General features: G+C 37.5%; 1 protein-coding gene across 26 annotated transcripts in view; it reads right to left on the bottom strand.

The window, feature by feature from the left end:
* Positions 1–501: 501 nt before the first annotated feature.
* LOC139152509 (DENN domain-containing protein 1A-like) overlaps positions 502–25,669 on the bottom strand; it is a 70,044-nt gene continuing 44,876 nt past the window's right edge. For 6 of the 26 annotated variants that reach the window (XM_070725669.1, XM_070725673.1, XM_070725675.1 and 3 more), the window contains 15 exons: positions 23,916–23,977; positions 23,343–23,391; positions 22,758–22,904; positions 20,641–20,751; positions 20,089–20,214; positions 19,525–19,626; positions 18,592–18,682; positions 17,669–17,739; positions 16,433–16,465; positions 14,748–14,801; positions 13,885–14,010; positions 12,579–12,703; positions 11,409–11,583; positions 9,348–9,467; positions 502–3,933 (listed from right to left, as the gene is read on the bottom strand). In XM_070725669.1, the coding sequence (XP_070581770.1) occupies positions 3,181–3,933; positions 9,348–9,467; positions 11,409–11,583; positions 12,579–12,703; positions 13,885–14,010; positions 14,748–14,801; positions 16,433–16,465; positions 17,669–17,739; positions 18,592–18,682; positions 19,525–19,626; positions 20,089–20,214; positions 20,641–20,751; positions 22,758–22,904; positions 23,343–23,391; positions 23,916–23,977 (2,145 nt within the window). In that variant the 3' untranslated portion in view covers positions 502–3,180. Of the gene's footprint in view, positions 3,934–5,420; positions 5,469–9,347; positions 9,468–11,408; positions 11,584–12,578; positions 12,704–13,884; positions 14,011–14,747; positions 14,802–16,432; positions 16,466–17,668; positions 17,740–18,591; positions 18,683–19,524; positions 19,627–20,088; positions 20,215–20,640; positions 20,752–22,757; positions 22,905–23,342; positions 23,392–23,915; positions 23,978–25,669 lie in introns of all 26 variants that reach the window. The other 20 variants (XM_070725691.1, XM_070725695.1, XM_070725694.1 and 17 more) reach the window with 9 other exon arrangements.

The raw sequence follows: 25,669 nt of genomic DNA, 5'->3' as shown, positions 1-25,669 counted from the left end.
AACAAAACCAACAACAATGCCACCATTTACAATTTAGTTGACATGTATACTAGTGTACAAATCTGGATCTCTTTGAATCCGTCCCACATAATCTGAATGCAGACTTGGTAACCCAACACAGATGGTTGAAAACGTGACCGTTGACTGCTTTAGACTGTCGTGTGAGGGCGCTTCACCACGCCGACTCTGAACTACCTGGCAACACTGGAGATGGTCACTGCTTCGGATGTAGCTCGAAGTGCGAATCATATTATGTGATGGGTCTATCAAACGGCTAAATGTTTCGATTTGATCATTTCCCCTGGTTAAGTGTTTTATGAAAAAGAAATATGCAAATTACACAAATGCTGACAAGCTATGCGAATCGAACAAAAGCAATCAACTACGTCTTGTTAGAAAAATGTGCTTCTCTGATTATACTGTTGTAAGGTCATAAACTTTGATTCTGTCGTCTGTGGCATGTGGGCTCAATGAATATGGTGAAGTGTACTCCATATAAACTTTCTGTACAAACTATTTTATTCTTCTAAAATAGTATATATATCGATGTATATACACACACAGTTTCAGTACTACATGGTACCTTGGCAAGGAAATTAACTCATCAAAAGAAAATTTTTTCTCCTACCCCATCTGCCTGAAATATACCCCCCCCCCCCCCCACCTTTCATTGGAAATAGTTCTTTCTTTCTGCAGGCATAACAGCCACTAAAATATCTGCTTTTAGCTACCACGCAAAAAGAAAACATTTGAAAATAACAGGCAATTATTAATTCACATAAAAAAAATTGTAAATATGACAGCACTTTTGATGTTGGCTATCGTAGAATGCAAGAAATTCCACACTTTCTTCCTATTCCATACAGAATTTGACAGAGCAAAAATATTTATTCAGAAATATTGTACACCAATTTTCTTGCCAGCAAGAATTAAAAGTTCAATGAAAGCGCATTTAATGATTTCAGCCACTTTAAACTAAATGTTGCCGTGTAAGTTCAATGAGAAAAAAAATGATAATTGGGCAAATACTAGTCTTTCTCTCATTTCCTTTTATGTTGAATAATTCTTTACACTTCATGAAAAAAGATGAGTCTCTTCCATCAAATGTTGGATTTATCTGCCATACATAATACAATTGCCAGTATGTTTTGAGTTCAACCCAATCTCTGATAGGAAACCTGTCACAATTCCAGGAATATCTCTAGAGAGTGGAACCAGGGGACCCAGCTGCTTTCAAAAAGGCTTATTGGAAGGGTTTCCATTCATAGTGAAGCTCAAATGTGCCATAAATGCGAGTTGTTTTAAACTTTAACCCTGTTGATGCTTTTCAGTCAGACATACATGGTTGTCATGAACACGCTGTACCATCTTTTCTTTTGTATGAGATGTCTTTTCTGAAACAAATTTTCCAATTCCACATCAGTTGATTTGGTGAGAATGTTGACTGAGTCAATTGTATGGATGAAAACCAAAACACATTGCATTCAAGGCCAGTCATAAGGTCATTGTCACCTCAAAATGGCAAGGGAATTTCCTCTGAGAAAACATTATTTTGAAAAGCCAAGTTTAAGCCTTCTGAGGAAAAGAGACACCCGCTAAATATCATTTTTATACAGCCAGTGAATTCAATCTGGTTCATATCAGCAATAAAATCTGCTACATGTGGTTGGATCTAAGTATTACAGGGTCACATGTCCCTTTTCATTTCGAACACATGAAGCTGAGACTACTGTACTTAAAAAATGTCAAGTTTTGACTTCACCCAATTTAAAACTGATACCAAGAATGCTGATAGCAATGTGACGGAGTAGAAAAAAAGCATGAAAGAAACGAGCAAGAAATCAATATATCATTCACACCAATCAGTTTTCATGTCTAGGTTGGTTAGGAAATCTACACAGGCTGTGGTGACATATCATCTTTCGCATGTGCATTTTCTTCATTCCTTTTTTTCTGTCAACATGCAAAACACACACAGTGCTGATGATTTACCATGAACCATAGGTGGTGTATGTACACACTAACCCTAGCAAAGGTTCTATTTCAATCCAAGCTGATATCCACATAATTTGCTGAATGTAAAATACCGCAGACTAGTTGGTTTATTTACAAAAAATCTGTTGATACCAAATATTCATGAGCCTGAGTGACATCGTGAGATGCATGATGACAGCATGTGTTATTGTTTACTTGACAGATACTGAACATGCAGCCATCAAGGTCAGCAAAAGGTCACATCACAGCCCTGTGTTCTGATTGGTTCACATATTTAACTCATTCACATACAGTAAATATGCCCAAAAATTAGGGAATTTGTGCAGATCAGGGTAGCCCATTGTTTCACCGCGTCCATAAAATGTTGCATATGCGCTTGATCTCACACATCTGAAGACCACAAGTAGGGGCCCAGCTAGTAAAACCTACTACCACCCTTATCTAAAGATAGTTCCTAAAGTTTCAAATTAAATCTTTCATTTTGAAAACGAGAAAGCTGCAGTTGGATTGAGATGTCTTGCTTGGTTTCTAAATCCAGCTCATTTCATGGAAAACTCACATTTATTTTCAACAACCAAGATCACTAATTCATCAACCTTTAAAATCACACACTGGCAGCAGTGACCCCCAACAACACCTCAGTAATGGCAGATAAAAAACACCCCTATTTAAATAATAAATAACTCATAATGCATAATAACATGCTGAGTGGGATCATACCACTAAGTAGAGGGAGGTGAACAGCGTCAGAGTAGCTCGACTGTTATATATTTAACCATTATTGGTACGGTAACTGCGGTTGATTTTTTACTTAATTTTCTCTCAACTCTTGGTATATCGCGTTTCTTGTCACACACGTGAGGTATCCTGGTACTTGAGCATAATTCATAATTTCAGCTTATATATACAATCTTTGCACTCCAATGCAATAAAACCTGACAGAAACAAGGCTTTTAAATAAACACAGCTTGAGAAATTACTCTCCAGTAAAATACAACCAACTGTTGACCAAAATTTACGGTGATTTCTTTTTAAATATGAAATATGAACATCCAGTTATTGTGGCAAAATTTCTTGACAAGTTTCCTTTAAGTACATATATTTCCAATGACTGACACTGAAGACAAAATCTGAAGTTCCCTGCTGGTGTTGAAGACTCCTTTGGTTTTATTTTCCTATTTACATTCAGAGAGATGCCAATGGATTATTACTTTGTTGGTTGTCCACTGGTTTATCCTTCTGAAATGATGCTCTGGTCTGCGAAACAAGATCGGCAAATGGATCTACAGTACTGGTGTCCCCTGGTTTCTTATTGGCTGACGTTGCAGAGGTGCCTGATACGTTTGGCATGAGAATCGGGGCACTGCCGGACATGGCAGGGGTGCTGAGCAGTAGGTCTGGCAGGTTACTCCGTGCTACAGATGACTGCGACTCATTTGACGGCCTGAATGCAGGATTGTTAAAACTAGTGGCAGTTTGAGGTCCTTGGATGTTGCCTGTCGACGACCAGCTGTCGGTACCGAAACCGTACTCTGGTCCTTGTGGAGATCTGTAGTTATGCCTAGGCTGTTGGGCAGCAATGTTGTTACTTGTAATCTGTGGGTTGGAGAGGCTGAGAGGTAGTGGTGAATCGATTAGACTTGCTGGCAGTGGCGGTTTAGTGTCATTTGGAGATGTTGCCGTCACTTCAATTTTCACCACCGACTTGCGAACGCTGACTGGCCTCGGCGGCACCACCGGGGGCTGTCGTTTAACGGTAACCCGACAACTGTCGGTTGTTGAGCTTGCAAGGTCGATAAGTCTTTCACCGCTTGATCTACTGAGTGCTGTGTCATTCTTGGCAGCCTTCATAGCTTTCTCGGTTGAGAAATCATCATCAAATGTCATCCAAGTATTTCTGTTGGTCCCTATTGCACTGGTTGAGTCCTCTTCGTCCTCCTGAAGAAAAGTACAACACACAATAATGAACAATCACAGTAAGGCCAAGATAAACAAAGCCCCAAATACACAAACAAAACTTCTCCATCAAGAAAACCACCTGACACAAATAAACAAAATTTCATTCTGAGAGATGTTTCTTTTACTAAAGAAGAAACAAAAACACGTTAAACTATGCATCTATGTCACTACTACAAACTAGGCAAGCACCTAACAATACATGTATCTAATTAATTAAACCCTTCCACCCCCTTTTCCATGAATAGGTTCAACCATGCCACAATGAACAAAGAGATTAAACTATGCCCGGGTGGTGAAAGGGTTAATTTTGGCATTTCTGGGATTACTTTTAGAGATTCAATGCAGCAAGCAATAAACTTACATGTCTGATTACAAACCTTTGTATAATCTCAGCAAAGACTAATATGACAACTTTAGCAATACTTCTTGTTTTCTGTATCCTAATATTCTGTGCATTATTTTTAGCCATATCATTACCATTCTAGCTTTTATGCTTTTCTTTCCATCAAAAGTTGCAGGAAAGCAATTGTCTGATTTTTATTTAACCTATCCATATTGTTCATTTTCTTACATACTGAACTAGCCCATTCATTGCATGAAGCAATTTAGCAAAGGATGGGATTAAATCTTGATTCTTTCTCTCAAAACAATTTGACAATAATCTTTAGAAGATAAAGCACAACTGTGGCTGATGTAACCGTCAGATCACTGAAAGAATGAATGGCTGGAATGAATTTAAGAGATACCACAAAATGTAAACTGAAGAAAAATGGGACCATAAGCCACTTCTTCAAACTAAGACACCTAGGGAGTTTTGTTGTTTCCTTGACTACAAAGATGCAAGTAGCAAGGGTTGGACTAAATTGAATGTGACAGACCCAGACTTCATTTTAGAAATGATAACTGATGATTACTGGTAAATTTGGGGAATCACGAAACATGACAAAAATTGTTTTCCCATCATTAAATGAAATTTTTGGATCACTAAAACAGTGATAACTACTTTTCTTTGCTGTCTACATGATCCGTTTTTGGCAAAGAGATGATACAGCGTACCGCACATTGTCAGGAAGAACTCAAATTATTTTTATATACGGTACTTGAAGACTCTGAGCAATATGCATACATGCATGATAATTTCATGCTTGGATACAAACCTAAACAAAAATATTCATTCCTTTTTTCCCCTATAATTTTTCAGTATATGTTGTATGCAGAATGTTTAGAGTATTCTGTCTTTGCATAAGCATCTACTTTGGTACAGATTGGCAGAGCAGAACTGAGATAGAATAGGCAATAAAATCATTTACAATACTAACGAAAATGGACAAAAAAACAAACAATATTATTTGAAAATCAACAGCTCGCAGTTCAGAAGCAATGATAAATTATCAGAGATGCAAAATACGTTTTTTTTTGTTTTTTATGTAAATTTAATTAAAAGGTTATTTAATTAATGATATTACACTTGCTCTATGGTCCAGCTCATGTCACAATCCCATGTCGTCATTTATCTATAGAACAAATTAGATGTATGGCCAAATTACGATTATGCATGAGAGAAATATTACATGTATGCCTTTTTACAATCAGCGACTAGATCTACTGCAGGCAGGCTTGGCTAGCTGTTGGGTTACATGATTTAGAGAAGTTATGATATTAATATCAGCACATTATTTCCTTCTTTGCAGTTTTCCAAAGAATTTTACCTTGCTGAAAAAAAAGTTCAGAAGCTATAATTTGCTAATTTATTCCTAGCATTTCAAGCGTCTGCCATGATTTATGATGTGCAGATTTATTGATGTTGTTGGAAAAATTATTGTCAATTATTTCGATATGATAATTACATGTTATTCCCTTTCATTTTTCCTTTTCTTTCATCTGATGAAATCTCGCATGATTTGATAATTGTATTAAACACATGTCAAAGACAGTCGGCTTCACAGTCACTATGCTGGGTGTGAGTAAATCCAGTGGTCTGACATCACAGGGCTGGAGCTAGCTGTGATATTGCAGCGGTACTTGTGGCGTGTATCGAACGTGCTCGGGTCATTGAGGTCATCGCCACAGTCCCGCTGCGAGCCAATGCATTGGCTTTTTTGGCAGTTTACTAAAACACCGACTGGTGTTGTAGATTTAGCTCGCAAAATAATAAAATAGATAAAGCTTGGAATAAATCAAATTACACCTACTATATCACTGACTATCTGCAACTCATCTTCTACTCCTGCAAACGAACCCGACTGTGACAACATGTATTTTCGACCGTTTTTCGGTGAGTCGTCAATGCGTCGATGGTTCCGACTCGAATTTGAACTTTTGACCTCCAACGTATTCAGTACGTTGTACGCGTGATCGGGCAAACATCACAGAAATCGTCGACTGCTCACGGGAAAATGGTCGAAAATACGTGTTCTTATCGTCAAGGAAGTTAGCAGGCGTACAGAATGATTCTCAGATAGCCAATGATAAAGATGATATGTTTATTTATTCAAAGGCTAATATAGTTCATTATTTTGCGAGCTAAACCTACGACACCGGTCGGTTTCGTAGTAAACTGCCAACGAAGCCCATGGTTTGGCTTGCAGCGGGACTGTGGCGATGACCCAAATGACCCGAACGCGTTCGGTACACGCCATAAGTACTGCTGCGATATCACAGCTAGGCTGGAGCATACAATGTATTTGCTCAGGTGAGTCAATTTGCCACTACACTGAGCCCACAGGCCAGTGAATATAAAATAAAACTGCAGGGTGGTGAATATGTGCCGAACTTGTAATATGGTGGCAGGACCACTGGACTTACACAAATACAGGGCTGGTGTCCAGCAAATACAGAAAAGATTTGCGGAACACAGACAGTTATTGTTAGTGATTTCCCAGATGAATGAGGAGAAATAATCAAGGAATAATCAACTACTCTACTTCTTTCATGCACAAGCCAATAGTGTTGTCTGCAAAGTATATGTGTGGTGTTTCTGCAGGACACAATCTCAGATGTCATCGATGAGATCACCCATGGTACATGTCCATTCACTGTGAAAATTTACTACTATGATCTTACATTGATATGTGGCATGTGCCAGATGTAAGACAGGACATGCTCACCCTTATCGAAAAACCTGACATCATTTCTTAATTAACAAAGTCCTTAAATTTTTTTCAATGGATTTAACCGGGATTTGCTTTGATTGTTAACTGTTTGTTTATTGGTTGTTGAACATGTTATATGATCTTCCATGCACTCAATTAGGACACTGCGATTGAGAATCAACGATATATACGACTGTTGATTTCACTGAGTGGTCAATTGATGAACTACAATGTGATCTGCTAAGGGTAATTTATTGACTATCTGAGATGTAGGTCAAAAGACTGTGGAATCTGAATGATCAACAACTGTTGCAGAAAACAATTCACCTTGACATTGTCAAACTGTGGACTATTCTTCAGGAAAGTTAAGGCAACAGAAGTACACATAGGAATTATTGACAATCAAGCTGAAGGTACATCAATGAGATTAGCTCTGCTTAAAACTCCTCATTCTCTCAGAGTCTAACTTTAGTCTCAATACATTTTTATCCCATTTTTTGACAATGAGACCCAAAATGGAAACATTTTCTATAATTTTAATCTGAAAATAACAAAATTGAGTCTGATTACTTTTTCCATATCCAAAAGTTGAAACAATGTAAAACAAAATTGTTTCACAGATCTATCTTTCTGATCTGTCATCACCAAGACTTCATAATCTCTACTGTCTGTGATGTAATCTTACACAACAGCTAGCCAGTGCTCAATTTGTTCATGAAAGACAGACATTATAAAAGTCCAAACATGCAATCTTTGATGCAGACACAGGTTGTTGTGACAAAGAACAATTGTAGAGTGGATCCCCCTTCTGTGAATTTGAAGACAACAAACTTGGCTTGTGCATGTGATATCAGTAAATACCTACAGTATCTGTCGAAAGTTGTGTTGTCACGGAAATGTCAATGAGAAAAGAGTAATCTCAATCTGATTAAAATCCGATGTAGAGATGTGTCGGTCTTTTACACTATCATACTACAGTCTTTATTTTTCTACAGTCCTCTCCTCACTGTATATGAGATTTCCTATGGCGTAAATCTCATTTTTTTTCAAAGTAAAGTACTGAACCAATAACCATGTTGTTTGCATTCGTTTGTTATCCTCTCCTCCAGTGCTTCCTGTAACGTGCATTCTGATCGGCTTCAGATACTGTGAGAATTAAACAGCTTTCTTTGTCTCAGCTTCAGATGTAGTGAGGGGAGGACCGCAGAAAGACCGCAATACGATAGCGTAAAAGACAAACCCATCTCTACATTGGATTTTAATCCGATTGGAGTAATCTGGAAGAGGCAAATATGTCACTCTATTGACAGTATTTCAGGTGAGTTTGTTTTTTGTTTCTTAGTGACGAAAATATTTTTTCATCAATGTACTCTCAAATGCTGGTTATCTAAGTCATGTTCAAATCTGCTTACACTGTATAAGGGTATTGATTGTTAAATTTGTCATAAAAAATAAACATCTTTGTATAATAAAACTTCCCGAAGCAGAGCAACGAGTACTTCTGTAATAACCAAAAGCTTGTCACATGACTGTGACCAGAACATCGTCAATGCTTTACATTGTTCTCCACAGCTTGGACAAGAACAGGGGCATGGTAATTTACATAGCAATACATAATTTGCATATTATTTTGTTGTGAAAATGTATTCATTCAGAGGTGTGGTCAACCTACATAACAATACATAATTTGCATATTATTTTGTTGTGAAAATGTATTCTTTCAGAAGTGTGGTCAATTTACATAACAAGACATAATTTGCATATTATTTTATTGTAAAAATGTATTCTTTCAGAGGTGTGGTCAATTTACATAACAAGACATAATTTGCATTCTTTATGGGTACTACAGATTGCAGACAGGTAGCAATGATATCTCGTGTAAGATGTATCAAAAATGAAAAACACCAAAATACTGTCAAAAGTTGCATTCTTGCCAGTTGTTTTAACCAAAACCACAAAATGTAAAGGTATCGGTTGTAAAGGTTGGAAAAAGATTCCATCACACACATTCTACACTATCACGGAAACTGACGGATTTATGGGAGATGTTGAACAAATGTGGGATTAGTGTCTTTTGAAGGGCATTAATATTAGTGGGTGTAGTTAGGCAGTGGATAGGATTAGTCAGGTTATTATCAGGTGTGAGTTAAAGCGAGCATACATGGAGAGTAATTAAGAAGAGCACACCACTATGAAGTGCCTCGGCCCCAGTGCCTGTGCCAAGACTACTCTATCTATTAGAAACCAAACACAAATCAAATGTAAACCAAAAAAACAAAAAACGCGTCTCAGGCAGAGTACCTTAGGACACCCTTGTGGTGTATTAGTGGATGTTAAAGCATAAAATGCATCATTGGTACTTCTCTGGCTTGGCCTAGTAGAAGGTGAGGGGACAGAATGTCGATATTGACCACGCTGTACCTAGACAAACAACACACATTAAACATTCATATTTTGTCTTCAATTCCATCAATTCAGTGTTTGCGTGCTCACCTTGTTGAAAGATTTACAGAAATTACACTTAAAAGAGTGTTAGAAGAGAATGGGGTACCTCAAGCTGGTATCAAGCAAGGTTTCTATGGTGATGACCCCTAACCTTTGAACTGTGATGGCGTGTAAATGAGAGCACTGATGAGTCTGCATGCTTCCTTTCAAAAGTCGCAGGCATTGTTATTACTTTATTAGCAGAGATAGCATGCAAAATGTGAACTACACCGGTAAAACCTCCATTTTTTTCAGAAACGTTAATCTGGTTATTGGTCTTTAATTTCTGTTAGTAAAAATTATGCCTCTTTCTTTCTTTACTTACTCAAAATTTTTAGATACTGGTCATAGACACTGTTCGTGAAACAAAAAACCAATCTCCAAATCTGACTGATTCAGTAGCTTTGACATATTTTTTAAATTTTTTTTCGTTAAGCTTGTTTTTCCTTCTTATACCAGTTAGGAATTTCATACTGAATGAAGACTTTACAAGTCAGGAAAAACAGTCTGTACATACATAATGTCCAATACAGTACTTGTTTTTTGTTAAGATACAAGTTTTCATTTTGCCGATCTAGGTTGACTTTAGAACAGTAAAAATATTTACAAAAAATAGCAGTATAGTCCATGCCAATTGAAAATATCTCTATTTCTTTTACAGAATGCTGTTTTCAACCACGGTTTTCAGTAATATCATCTGACCATAAAGTTGTCAAAAACGTGAATTTGACAAAACAGTGAATTTTACAGTTAGCCTACCAACATCATGCTTCCTCTAAGAATATTTGCATGACTGTGCCTCATGTCATAAAAATCATCATTAAAACACTCCCAATTAAGAATATTATTGTTCTGTCATATTTCAGGTCTAAATGCTGTACATTTCAAAAGCAATGGATAACATTGTATGCTTATGCAGAAACTACTGTGCATGTTAAAAGAAAAAAAAAATCAAAAATATTTAAATCAAGATTATCAATAATTCTACAAACTTATTTACATTATTAAATGTCAGTGATTATTTATGCTTCTAAATAGACATTAACGGCATTACTATTTTAATATTACAACCAAATAGTTTTTTCCTACATTCTTTATAAGGGAACCAGATTTTTGTTAAACATTGAAATACTTAATTCAGGTTTATATACAAGCATATGTTATATCTTGCATGCATGCATGTTAATGAGATTAGCAGCCCAGATTCCCTGTGATTCTGAATCTCGGCCTAGCTTGGGGATGTGGCAATAACCTTTGACCTGCTGATGGTTGGGTACACGTAGAAAAGTGACGGATGTAGAGCATAAAGTCTGATGAATCTCAATGCAGTTTACGTAAAATGTTGCAGGCTGATGAATAAACTCAGCATAAAACATGGATTCCGAAGGAGACTATACATTCTACATGAAATTTTCATATGACATTGCATTGAAGTATTTTAATTTGATTTTACAGCATTACATAAAGATTGTGCCTTATTACAATTGAATGTTTAAAATATGAGAACCATTTTTATTTCCAAAACACACTTCCATGTTCAAGATCAACTTTTACAATGTAAGGGAAAATACGATAATGAACACAGTTCTGTGTGTACAGATACATGTATGTGAACAAACAGTTGCAAAGTATAACATAATTAAATTTTCATGCATAACATATGTAAACACAGCGTCATGTTTAGATTAATGTGAACACTTAGTCTCAAGTGTACAATATGTAAATTGCATTAATTTCACAGGTGAAATATGCAAAAAACAGAATTTCATGGGTTGGCAATTTCATCTTGGCTTTCACTGCTTACTACGAATTAATCACCCTCATGCCAATCACTACGAAAAAACTGAGGAACTCTTTTCTGAGTTGTTGAGTACTTACGCTGGAATCACTATTGGTATTCAGCAACCCTTTGTCAAGTTTGTTAAAAACTTCATCAAACTCTCCCATCAGCTGCCAGTTTCCTTTGTTTGACTCATCACTGCTACTGCTCTCTAAGTTGTCACTGGCGCTTTCATCATCACCAATGGCTACAGTGTTGTATGACTTAAATGTCCTGGGATATAAACAGTAAAACATGTATATGTTTTGGAACTGGCCTGACCATAGCCTATACTAAAACAAGTGGAATTCATGCTTGGCTGAAAGAAGCGAAAAAGTCATGCAGCCTAAATTCGCCATCTTTTCTATGTTGCTTTGGTCGCCACCATGAGTTTGAAATTTTGAGGCACACTACAAAGTCTGCACAACTGCTCTGCTATGGAAAATTACAACTGCTCAAAAAATACATTGTAGAGTAACTGGCTACTTCATCCGTCTTGTGCTATGTCCAATATTATTGTTGACAATTGTATTCAGTCCCAACTAGAATTCATTTTTCATCGATGACATGACATTACTGCTGCACACAATGACTAGCCTTGGCACGTGGCTTACATGGAAAAGAATACAAAAATATGATTCTTTCATGTGAAAAATACTTAAAGGGCCAGCAGCTGTAGTTGTTAATGAGTTTTTCAACTAGTTTACTATATTTCAACTAGTATGTTTTGTTAGGTCAATTGCATTCTTGCTTCAACCAAAAAAGGCGGTTGAAACACCTACTCCATAGCTTGTCAACATAGCCTGTTGTGTTATATGTGTAAAATGTACTGTATTGCTTTTACATTTGAACTATAGTCTGAACCAGAATTCACTTATCTATAATATCAGTGCAGCCTATACATGTATAGGCTGAGTTGACAAGCCAAATACTGTGTATCTTAACATGCTTTGGGGAGTAGAACAAAAAGACTGTAGGGAAAATATCATCAAAAGTTAAAGCTACTGGTCCAGTCTTGAAAACAAACAAACAAACAAACATACATACATACAACATACATACATACATACATACATACATACATACATACATACATACATACATACAGACGTACATACATACATACATACATACATACATACAGATGCCACCGACCTACCATATAAGCTCTTTTGATATTTATACATATACCAAATATGAGCTGAAAAAAAAATACAAATCATACTCACATATCTTTACTTTTTGAATTTCTTCTGAGTGTTTGGGCATTACTTCCATTGAGGGCGTTGGTTCTCTGCCTTGTCTGCGACTGAATGTATGTTTCAAACGGAGGGGGTCTTGGGGGAGGTGGTCTCTGCAGGGTGATTTAGGGGGGACAGAGTCATAGTTAGAAATCTTCTGAACTTGAGAAACAAAGATTTATCCTTTTATTGCAGGTGAGTAATCATACTGTTATGAATACAGTGTAGTGTTTGATTTGCACTTCAACCTTTTTTGAATCCTAAACAGAGTGGTCGTACCTCATCTGGTGTATTTGGAAATGCAGTCATTTCACTTTGATACATTCCCTAAGACATTTGTTACAACTTTTTCTTCCCTTCAACAGCCAAAGTTTGGTTCAAAACAATCATTTTCAAAGAAGTGACTGGACTTCTAGAAATTAAACTGAAGGTAAAAGGGTCTCTCAGACTCTGAGAGGTTATATGTACAGAAACAGTGCTGCCATTATCTATCAAATAACACATTTTTTCCTATTGAGATACACAACTGTTAAGGGTGTAGTATAACACAGTACATCATGCAATGGAGAACATACTGAAAGTGCAATTTAGATTAGTAAAGCATCGGACAAAACCCATAAAGAAGAGATGTTAAAAGAAGCAGGCAGCTTATACAGTACAAGACTTAGAAAGGAAAAGTTTGACAGGAATGAAAGAATGAAGATAGGACTGAGGTGAAGAGAATATCGCAAGCATGAGTGTGGGGTGAAGCTAGAAAATCAGGCAAGAACGCAGGAATGGCTGGATAGGTGTGTTGCAAGAGGAAACTTAAGGAAAAATGCACCGAGGGGACAGCTATACTGACTCTCAAATTTTGCAATTTTGTTTTTGTTGTAATCAAAATTTTGAAATCTTTTTTGCGTATGAAGCTGCTAGCACACATATAGTATGCATTTTGAATTTTAAATATTAATGAATTTATGGTGATCTGTTGCTCTAGTGTAAAAATTTGGCACAATGACCACCGACTTTTATTCTTGATTTTTGAAGAGAATGTTCTAAATTTCTTCTGAACTAATAAAGTTTGAGTAAAAGTGTAAGTCTTTCAGTTTTGAACTGCATATCAGCTTGTGATCATAGTCTACAAACAAGAAGTGAGGAAAAAGGGAACACAAAAAGTTTACAATGCACAGTGGAAAGTAAGAATCAGCTGTAGATGAAAAAGGAAGAGGTTTTTTTAAAACACTGGAGCAAACATGTGCACACATATCATCAAACGGCACTGAGATAACAGCACATGGACATGAACATGTACCTTAGGTCTGGTTTTTTCCCGTGTGGGTGAGTTAGGGGCGCTTTTACGTTCAGCCGATGAATCGGTAGTGTCCAGATAATGCAATGCACCCATGCTGGAAGCCGACCTGGGAATGTCCTCAACCTCCTATGGAGAACCATAGCATTGATATGGTGATGCGATGCCGGCATGCTGGCAAAGTGAGCTGTGTGTGTGATGTGTGTGTGTGGCAGAGTATGGTAATGTACATGTGAATATTGTATGGAACTGTTCCGGCAGCACCTGTCTTCTTGGCCTACTGATTCAGGATTGTAAGTAGTTCCTGCATCACAGACTTTTTCTTTTACTGAACTTACACAGACACAATATAGATGAGCAACAATTCTGTCATAAGCTCACTTCCACTATCAGACCAAGCTCTAAAAGTAAGGAGCAGTGTGGTTCCCTGGCTATTACGGTGTTTGCGCTATAACAATGTGTAGATATGAGTGAGTGAGTGTGTGTGTGTCTCTCTCTTTCTCTTTCTTTCTCCCTCTTTCTCTCTGAGTGTGTGGAGGGTGTGTTTCAAGTTATCATTTCTTCACATCTGTCTATCCCTCCCTTCAAAACTACCTCCATAACACTGCCAGGGTGTAAATTTAATAGGTCTATACGATACAGTGATATCAATATTCTTATGACATCAATCGAGTGAGAGGGAGAATTTGATCAAGAGAACACATCGAAGTAAAACAACAACGTTTACTTGTTTCAATTACAAATTACAAACTAAGTCCTTTGATTGATTGATTGTTTGATTGACTTAATTGAATTACTGGTTGAACGATTGATTGATTGATTAATTGACTAATCAATGGGTTGATTGATTGATTGAGTTGCAATACCTTGGCTTTGGGATGACTGAATCTGTTCTGCACTGCTTGCATCTTCTTCTTTGTCTGCCAAAGTGAAAAGGCAATGTGCATCATTAATGAGGCTAACACAAAATAGATTCTGGTACAAAACTGTAAGGTAAACTACACAGCTTTTATCCCCTCATTATTCTCTTCACCCTTTCGTCACCATGGTTTGGTCCAAAGTTGTTGTTGCCAGTGGTGAGTGTGGACCTGTTCACAGGGAATGGGGGTGATCAGGTTAAAGTGAACTAATTGTTTGGAACTGTTTCTGAAAACTCATGAAAAGGAAATTTTGCTGTTATGAGAAAATTACAAAGGACTAAGAAATTGTAGAATTTTAATCACTACAGCTTGTAAAGAGTAAGAACACATTTGACAATTTAAAACAAATTCTGTACAGTTTCAGTACAAGCACAGATGTTGAAGAGGATGAAAAAGATTATAATGTAGTCCAAATAAACAGAAAGTGTCAGTCTTAACTCTAAAAATTTCAAATTCGTCTAACTTCTCATGAACTACTGATCATAGAGAGAAATTATCACTGCATGCAGCCATGTTTGTCAAGTTGTATGCAGTTTCATTGAATGCCAATACACCAGATTTATGAAACGAAGAAACCTGTGAGATGAGAGTTAGTCTTGTTAGCTATTGGATGTTAGTACAACAAAGATTGTGAAAAGCAACATTTTCTTCACAAAGATAAGCTAGCAGAGACTTCTCAAAGAATGTTTCACGCCAACTGCAAATGTACACTTCAGCTGTTACACAGAAGCAACATATTTTAAGTTTGTTGCAACAGAGACTAAAACAAACATTTAAGATAGACATTGTAAACTGGAAAAATAAACAGAATCTTTTGATTCACAACTTTTTTACAAGAAAATTCAACATTAGGAACATGCTGCCGATGAACAACACTTATAAAATCACAGAGAGCAATACATTGTAAGGCAAGATTGAAGGACACTGGGCCTAAGCTATGCTGTAGTACAATTCAGCATTAGTCTAGGAGGTATGTGTGAATTTCTACACCCAGAAAGGCACACTTAGACAAGCTCTGATTTCTTCTATAAAGAGGAAATGGCCCAGTGTCCTTCAGTTGCACCCATTACCGGCGCTCATCAGTTTTCTTGTCAATTTGTCTACAGCTGAAAACAGAAAGGTAGCAAACTGGAGTGTTAACAAGAGTGTTTGATCCCATAGGGGACACCCAACTTCAGACAATGACGCATGATGAGTTTTGCTGTGTGCCATGAAACTTAAACCATAGCAAGCAATTGTGAAACAATCATTATGGGACAAAACATGAGGCAACCATTACGAACAGAGTAGGACTCATAAGGAAGAGGCCAAACTTTCACCAACTTAAGTGGTCAAGGTTAAGGGTCAGGTCAGACACCCTCTTGGAACATCTGTTTTACTTTTACTTTCTGCACTCAGTCGACTGTTCGTAATGACTGCCAGGAATGGTTGTGATGTAAATGAACTGTTTCATAAGATATATTTTTCTGTTTGAAAGAAACAACTGCTGATTGGCTAGTGGCCTGGGCAACAGATGAAGGTTTCTCTGATATTGACTTTTGGGAAATGGAAAACACTTCAACTATTTCCAAACCAGCAGCACATAGAAAATCAGTGGTTGTTTGTATAGTGAGGTGAAATGGCACTGTTACCTGCTTGTACATTTGTTTCATGGCGGGGTTTGCCTACAGGGTAGAAAAGATGTCAGGAAGCACACACACGGAATGAGAAATGTCAGTACGCAGATATAGTTTGCAAATTATCGAAATACTGAGCTGATAAATAAGCAGTGATTTGCACTCTATGTGAATAAGCATGCTGCTTTCTTTTTTAACCCTTTCATCCATCTCTTCAAGTGTACAGGTCTGATAGACAATTGAACGTAACAGGCTTTCAGCAATTTTAACATTTTTTTTCTTCTTGATCTAAGAACGAGTACATTCTGAAAGCCATTCAATGAACGTATTCATCCCTGCTGCAGTCCCATAACACTTGAAAACAAACGGTGAATGAGTTAAAGCTGCAATGTCTCCACATGTTCACATGATCTGTATGGAGACAAAGTCAAAAGAATACTACAATCACCTCTCCTTCATTGTTCCACAGACCAAAATACACATTTACACTTGTTCAGTCTGCTGAGGGGTAATTTATTCACAGTAAGCAGAAGTTAGCTTGGTGGTATGCCACTGTGAATATATTAACTCCCTAGTGAACTGAACCATTGTAAATGTGTTCACGGCTGCAGAGGATTAAGAATGAAGTTGAATGCCACAAACTTTTGACTCTTTTCAAAACTGTCATTTGAACATGTGGTCACACTATCGCTTGAAATCATTTTACTGGATAGTCTTGACAGGAAAATGAATTGAATTTAGCAGCTGACTGTTTTCCAGGATAAGTAAAACACTAAAAATAAACGTAATGAGTATTATGTCTGTGACTAGAGCCATGCATTGAGTATTGGGCAATGAAGCTTAATTGCTGCATTTTAAGTTGTACATGTTGAGACAGAAATAATTACTGCAGGTGTATACTGATGTGATGCTCGTTTGTGACAGTTTTGTGGTGCAGATTTGATGAGGGTTAAAGGTCATATTGCTTTGGCTGTGATGATTATCAGTTACCGGTATAAACATAACACAGTCTGGTACTATGTGATATCTTTCCTAAGATGAGTTGGTTATCTTGATTGAGTAGACGGAGCAGAACAGCATGTGCTGGTCACACATGCTGGGATAGGAGCATAGAAGTATAGAGCATGCATTGAAAAAAGAAAGTTGACTTTGAAAGCTGATGGAAACAGGAATTTGCCACCAACCTACAAACCATCAGAATCTTGTGATTAGCTTTAGTTCATGCAACGAGTGGAATGAACTTTGACCTACCTTGCCTTTCACTGTGGTCATCAAGTTCTTGGTGTCTTTTATCCACTGTTTGTACATAATCTTCATCTTATCTGTGATCAAAGAATTTTACATGTGACAGATTTCTAAATTGAAATAAGCTTCTTGACTTAGTAAAACCATATCAGGAAATTTTGTCGTTTGTGTGTGGATATGATGTAACAATTTGACATGTCTGTTCAACAAATGAAAGAGACAGTGAACTCTTGTATATAGTCTAGTGGTAAATGAGAGATTTTTTACAGCATTTGATGGTAACTGTCTTCATTTGGGATCAAGTATCTTGCAACACTCTGCAAAACCATTCTTGTCTAACTTTGGCACTTTTTACACCACCAGCTGTGGTGCCGTCAAGTGCGCCCTCTACACCAATTTCATTTCATAACTGACTCAAATGAGTGTGTTCTCTCAGCCTCCAGATAAGTTTGCAGGCAGCATGTATAAGTGTATGGCTGACACAAGAAAAGTTCAGTAAATACTTTATTGGACTCAAGGAAATGAAAATTCTTGCAAGACAGAGGGCATACTGGTGTGGTTGGACAACTGATGTATGAGACGGAAGGGATAACCCTTTGTACCATGCTTTGATGAAATCTATACATGATGTCAAAGGTAACTGATAAGTCAGAGTTCAAAGGGTTAAAGACAGTTAGGGATAACATTTTGAACTCTGCCTTGATGAAAATCTACTCATGATGTCATAGGTAACGGAAAGGTCAGGGTTCAAAGGTTTAAAGACAGTTATTTTCGCTACATGCACTCAGCACTGACAAGATAAAACCAAATGCTTTCTCCTGATACCGGTATGCTTGTAGTTGTTTAGAGGCCCAATATTTCAACAGAAAACAATTCAATTGGGACAAACCAGGATATGAAAACAGGGTAGAGAAATGGTTCCTACCCACCTTTGTCTAGCTCTGCTTGATCACATTCTTCTTCAAACACATCACTGAAGCCTTTACCAGTATTCAGCATATCAAGACGTCCCTCGACAAACTGTCAACCAGACACACCCGTGTAGTTACTATAGATATCATGCCATGCAGTGTTTCTTTTCTGTCTGTTTGTGAGTGTACATACTTATATGTGTGCATACAAATGGGAACATAAGTGTGTCTAACTCAGTCTAAGTGTATGGCACATATGCATAAATAGAAGAACTGAAGGTATATCCAAACAGTCGATGAATCGCACCTTCATATTAAAATACCATCTGTTCATAAACATTTATAATCTATCTAGGATTTCATGCAGGTTAAAAGATCATTGCAAATCTGAAAATATGATAAAATATGAGTGACATATCAGCTGACATGCGATGACACAAATTATGGAGCATAAAAGAAACACTTTTCACTACAAATTCTAGAGCACCTACATTGTCATGGGGTAACTTTCAATTGACTGAGTCCTACAACTTTGCTTACCAGTGTGCCTGATAGCTAAGACTGAACAATATTGGGTCGTCTCTTAAGTGTAGCACATTTCAACATTATCTTAGGGGGTGTGTCTGTATTGTTCACTATTAAAAGCACCCTAAGCAAGTACTATTAGCTACTATCTAGTGGAAGTGTCCTAGTCTTCTTCAGGAATGGTATCTGATGTACCGAGACGACATGAGACCTTCTTTACATGGGCAGTTGGAGAATTACATATCAGATGTACACAATCACCCAAAAAACTGTTCGTTCAGTGCTGTTGACATTTTTCTTGCCCAGTTCAAGACCTATGCTTATCAGAGCTTTATCAAAGGGGAAGGGATGGTGTCATTCCTTTCTCAAAAACCTTGAAAGTTTCCTGCCGAGCTCAGAAAGTAAACATGCAGTGATAGGGCTTACCTGTCTGACGTGCTGGAATGTCATCATTTTTTCAAGTATGCGCCTCATGGATGTTGACTTGGACTGTATAAATATCTCTTCATCAAAGGTGATCTTTTCTCCCTGGAAAAACAAGGAACGATTGTATCAAGAGAGTGCCAAAAGGTAAAGTTTCCTTTGGCCAGCCAAGTTGGCAATGATGAAATAGTCTTATTTCTTGGCAAAAAGTTGTCACAACAATAAGAGGCAGCAGGCTAGCTCACAGTACATGCATGAGATTGGTAATCATGAACCTGACAGGTATACAGGTTCTGGTGCCAAAACAGCGCCATCTCTGACCTGGTGTATGGAATTCGCCAAATTGTATTGTCTCTACAGTTTGTTCAACCTGGCAATGTTAAGGAAAATTTGGACTACACACAAACTGATGATGTTTATCTACAAATTTCCGGGAACAGAGGTTCAGTTTGTCAAAATAATATTTGACCAAATCGTTCATGCTTTCCTTACATATTGACCTGTAAATTAGCATAAAGAACCAGGATGTTGACCCCTACTGTTGACCTGGCAGGTCACAATACTTACTTGTCTGAGTTTCAGTGCCTGTCTGTATCCACCAAGAAGAGGTACCAGGGCCTTTAGGAATATCCTAGCCACACCATCGTCAAGAAGTTTTTCAGTTTTTTTCAGCCGGTGCTTCATCTTTTCAGTCTGTGAGGATCAAAGGTCATAGGTTAGAGGTAACAGAGTCCCGAACAAACAGAAAATATCATGTGGCATGTTCAAGAAGACAGTGCAAGGTAAGAAGAATGGAATGGTACACAGCTGATGAACTGGTGGTTCAAAATACTTCAGAAATTTCAGAGAACAATTTGATAAAAAAAATGGTCACATGAAGGTGATTCTTATTAACATTGAAATCACCTGACAAAACCAATTCCAAAGATATATCAGTGTTTTCACTCGGGAAAAGATAGGTTGAGCTTGTATCAAATATTATTGATTTCTTCCAGCCATTCTATCCTGTGCATGAGGAGGCACAAGCCTCAAAGCAAACTGTGATTCCAGGGTAGTTGGAGGAACTAACTGCAATTCTGTTGTTAAAATGATTAGATGAGGAAAGAAAACCTGACTTACAACTTCTGATGGTAGAGATTCAAAATCGTTAAACGGTGTTTCTATGGTGTTGTTATCTGCATCCAGGATTACTATCTCCATCATCTGGTCTGCTGCTTTCTTCCTCACTTGCTGTAGATGGAAAAAGAATGAAAATGAAGGAATTGCACAAAGAGACTGCGGAAGTTTGATAAGTTCTTGAGAAGGCCATATAAAATTTGATAGTTCAGTGCTATTCTCATACATTTTTTTACAGAATGATTGGATGTGATTAGTGAGGCATATCTTGAAAGTGTTATCAATGAGGCCTGTGTAAATCTTTTCCTTATTGAATTCTGTCCAGACTTTGGCCTTGGAAATGACACTTCTGGTTTGACAATCACCTTTCAACTGACATGAAGACTTATCGGGGCAATTACAAACAGTTGGACTGTATATTTACGTTACTGAACTATCAAAGTTTATTCAGTCTCTCAAGAGCAAGGACCAGGACTTTGATGTATGATGGTCAATTGTTGACAGAGCATTAAGTTACTCTAACACAAGTGAGCAATGTAATTTTTGTTTGTCAGAAATACACATAATCAATGGTGATAAATCTATGCTGTTTAACCAACGATCTGAGTTGGTTTCAAAGTGTCAACAACAAACAAATACTATTTTAATCTTTACGGACCTGATACGGCATTTGCGGCCCGAGGTCGTACGGCGGAAGGGCCCGAGCGTGCGAGGGCCCGTACGCCGTACGACCAAGTGCCGCAAAAGCCGTATCAGGGCCGTAAAGGTTTTATCATATACCTTATGGAATTATAAATGTGTTAGTTCAGTCTTTACGGCCCTGATACGGCTTTTGCGGCCCAAGGTCGTACGGCGGAAGGGCCTGAGCGTGCGAGGGCCCGTCCGCCGTACGACCAAGGGCCGCAAAAGCCGTATCAGGGCCGTAAAGGTTTTATCATATACCTTATGGAATTATAAATGTGTAGTTTAGTCTTTACGGCCCTGATACGGCTTTTGCGGCCCAAGGTCGTACGGTGAAGGGCCTGAGCGTGCGAGGGCCCGTCCGCCATATGACCAAGGGCCGCAAAAGCCGTATCAGGGCCGTAAAGGTTTTATCATATACCTTATGGAATGATAAATATGTAGTTTACATAATATTCAACATTGTTTAGGAGATAAATATGCGTGCGATATCAAAAATTCATCACCATTTGTGTCAGTTTTTCAGAAATACGATGGCCGCTTCCCGTCGCGGATTGACATACATAATGACGTCATTTGTTTACCTGCAGAATTCTAGAACGCACAAAGCAATATGCGTACTATTACGTGACCAACAGAGATCAAGGCTGAAATCGAGGTGTAAGAAGGACAATAACGTGATGTCAGTTTCTTGTAATTTATACTGAACAGGCGAGCACTTAGTATACACAGGATTTCACTGGAATTTAGAAATAAAAGCCCATGTTACCGGCGCGCCTCCACTGTCGCCACGCGCAACTACGATCTGAGCGAGCAGACGTTTTCAAAATCTCGCGCTTGCTTTGTGTACGAATGGAACGTTTGCGGATAGCAACGCGCATAGTAACCAGAATCGAGATAGTTCAGAAATGCACGCGATTGCCCATATTTGGGCACCGGGCCGGGGCGTGATACGTAAAAAAAATGCACGGATCTGAGGGCGCTTTCTCCCATAGCTTTTCACAGGCACGTGCATGTAGGTATATGATAAATTGAGTTTCAACACCAGCTAAATCTATAGTACAATGGTATGTCCCAACCCTATAAACAAGAAAACATCCAGAGGGTAAAAGTAGTCTGACGATTTGCTAGATGCATGAAACTTCAGTAACAGATACAAAGTACTTCGAACTTGGAGTAATTTTTGTTATTATTTCTAAATACAAATATATATATATATATATATATATATATATATATATATATATATATATATATATATATATATATATATATATATATATATATATATATATATATATGTATATCCATTGTCATAAATACATACATACAATGCATGCATATGGATAATGATGGTGATGTACATGAATAACACACAAATGAGCTCTGATTACAGAATATATAGCAAAATTTTAGCTAAAGGTTCCTGGTATACTCACCCCCATGAGAGAAGAATGGACACCTATGAGAAATGGCATTGGAGCACCACAATAATCTAATAACTTAGAAGGTATTACTGGGATAAAGATATGCTGCCAGTATAGGGGATAGAGCAATGTTGCCGCACCATGGATTACTGCCGTCAGCTGAAATGGTAACATTCTTAGATTTGAAAATCTGCAACATTCTCGGAGCAGAAAGTTTTGAAAGTCTCACGAAAGTTATATAACAACAATTAATGCAAAAAAGTATATATATATATATATAACACTTTTCCAGAAAATTCAGTTGACAAGTAGCTTAGTTTCGTTTTACTCTTCTATACAGACAGGATATTGTTGTTTCGGTTTTTTGCATTTTTTTTGTTTGCTGGTTTGCTGGGAAAAACCCATCTGATTAAACAGTGGCTGAATTTTCAGTCAGTGAGTCATCTCTGCAGATTTGCTCACGTAATATACATGCAAACTTAATTTTCGCCAGAAGGAAAAACTACTGATTGGACATCAAGGTGAGTTCTGCAGCCCTGTCAAATTCACACATTGGATCCATCACATGAATTGTACTATAAACACTGGAAGACTCACCAGACTAAGTTTCTTAGAAGTCACCAAAACTCTTCTTTCATAAAGTAAACTGAAATGAGAAATGTGATATGAAGGATTATTGAAAATTCTGGGTGAAAAATAAAAGCTTCAAGCTACATCCTGGTATCTGATCTCTAAAAGTGACACCTACTATTGTGTAACAGACAGCCATGTAAATAACTGGCCCTGAAATTTTAAAGAACAATTCAGAAAGACACTGAATGTTCCGGGTACGGCAACTGTTGTATTTTCCTGGCTGGCTTTGTATGAGCAGTTTGTGGAGATTGGATCTATGATCAGTGTCGGACATGATTATCATTTCCTAGGTGTATGTCCTTGAATGAGAATCAGAATGGACTGTTTGATTGAAACAGAAACAACTGACTGCGTGATGTGGCCTATTCGGACTCTCAAATTTTTCAAAACCTTTTCTGATATAGCCAACTGTACATATGTCACACACAGATCAAGGGACGTTGACAAACTTGGAACAAGCTTACATAATACTGTGACCGGTGTACAAGTGAGATGTCAGCTTAAATAAATCAAAGCGACTCAGACATACTGCCTTACCTTGCAAATAGTGTCATCATATTTTGTATATCTACAGCATTGTAATATTCTGTTATATTTCTCTGTGAAACCAAAAAAATGATAAAATTAGTATTCAGTACAAACAAATGTATTCAGACTTTAAACAAATATGTCCAAGGTACAGATATTCAGACTCAAATTTTTACAACAGTTTGTCCAGCTGCTTCTTGTTTGAACTCACTATGAAGTTTGTGGAGTGAATGAGGTTTTCACCGTCTCCTTTTTGTGATAATACAAAAATTGGACAGGATAACAGCAATATCAAACATTAAATATTGGCAAATTTAAGGTAATTTGTCTCCTAGTACCAAAATTTGCAAAACAATCCCTAATTTTTGTTCTTAAAGGAATGGTCCACCCAAAATATAATCAGCCTTATACAGTTTATATTTATGTTATAAAGCATTTATCATTACTTTTTGCTCAGAAACAGCGATTGTTGAAGTTATCTATGAAAATAAGTATCAAAATCAGGCAATATGGAGACCTTATGTAGCTGACTGTGCGTGGCCATATTGTCTACTTCATCGCAAAGCATGCCGTGAAAAATGCCCGGATGATGACGTAAAGTTTTCGTGTTTTGGTGCATTGGCTAGGGGGTCTGATCTAGGGAGTCTCATTAACAGCTTATGCCTGCCCGTAAGTGTTACGGATGTACCAATGATCGTGCGCGAGATTTCGAGAAGGCATTCTGCATGATTCGAAACCCGAGGTGAAAACACCGCCTTTAGAAATTGTTGCTGGTAAAGATTGGCACTGACATAAATTTCAAAATTATAAGCACAGTGCATGTTTTTACGTATGCGAATGCTGTTTCCAAGAGAAGGACTTCGTCGGCACTTTGACGATCCCTAATCAAATTTGGATTAGGAAAAGACTTCGAGATGATGCTGTACCACAAAATTACACTGGAAAGCAAATGCATTCGTGAAAAGGAAGGCATCAAGGGCGATTGTGGGAGAGACTTTCCATAAAAGAAAGAGGTTAATGGTTTAAATATTTATGATTTTTCTGAACCGCCGGAGAGTTTTTTGGATCATCTTTCCTACAAATAGTTTACTAGTCTTATTATTCTTATTATTTTGATGTCATCGCATTGATATTTAAAACATAATAAAGTTTGCGTGATAAGTTGAAATCAGAAAGTTTTATTTTTGCTCGGGAATGTTTAACCGCATCAACACAACTAGCACCACGCGTGACGTCACCGGAAACGATCCGTATGTTGAACGTTATCTGGAACCAAGAATTGGTGCAAAAGAGTTCGAGAAAGAAGAAGATACGTTGATGACAACTTTCATTGATGTCGGAAAAATTTCAGACATGTCATTTCTTCCTTTTAGAAAAAATAGGCACGTCAAAGTAAACTTATTATAGGACATCTGTGCTGTGAGTTGAATTTGTCTTAGCTGTGGGTCCATAGCTGTGGTGTTTTCAGACGGGATTCCTGCCCATTTTTTGGCTGGCGGGGTTAAAATCATAAAATTCAAAACCAGCCCGTAAAAGGCAGGAATCCCGTCTGAAAACACCACAGCTATCGACCCACAACTAAATTTTTCTACGATACCACGGCAGCAAGCCATATTTTTGTGGCGTCGAAAAAATAATGAGCAATTTGCCACCAAATTGTAAATAAAAACAAGAAGCAGTAAGTGAAGTTCATTACTTCGTTGCTAGTGCGCAATTACAAGGGATTTTCCCGAAATAACTAATCACATGGATTTCATAAAATG

Source organism: Ptychodera flava, chromosome 16 (assembly GCF_041260155.1).
Source record: "Ptychodera flava strain L36383 chromosome 16, AS_Pfla_20210202, whole genome shotgun sequence".
Classification (NCBI taxonomy): Eukaryota; Metazoa; Hemichordata; class Enteropneusta; family Ptychoderidae; genus Ptychodera; species Ptychodera flava.
This window is presented reverse-complemented; position numbering and strand designations above follow the sequence as displayed.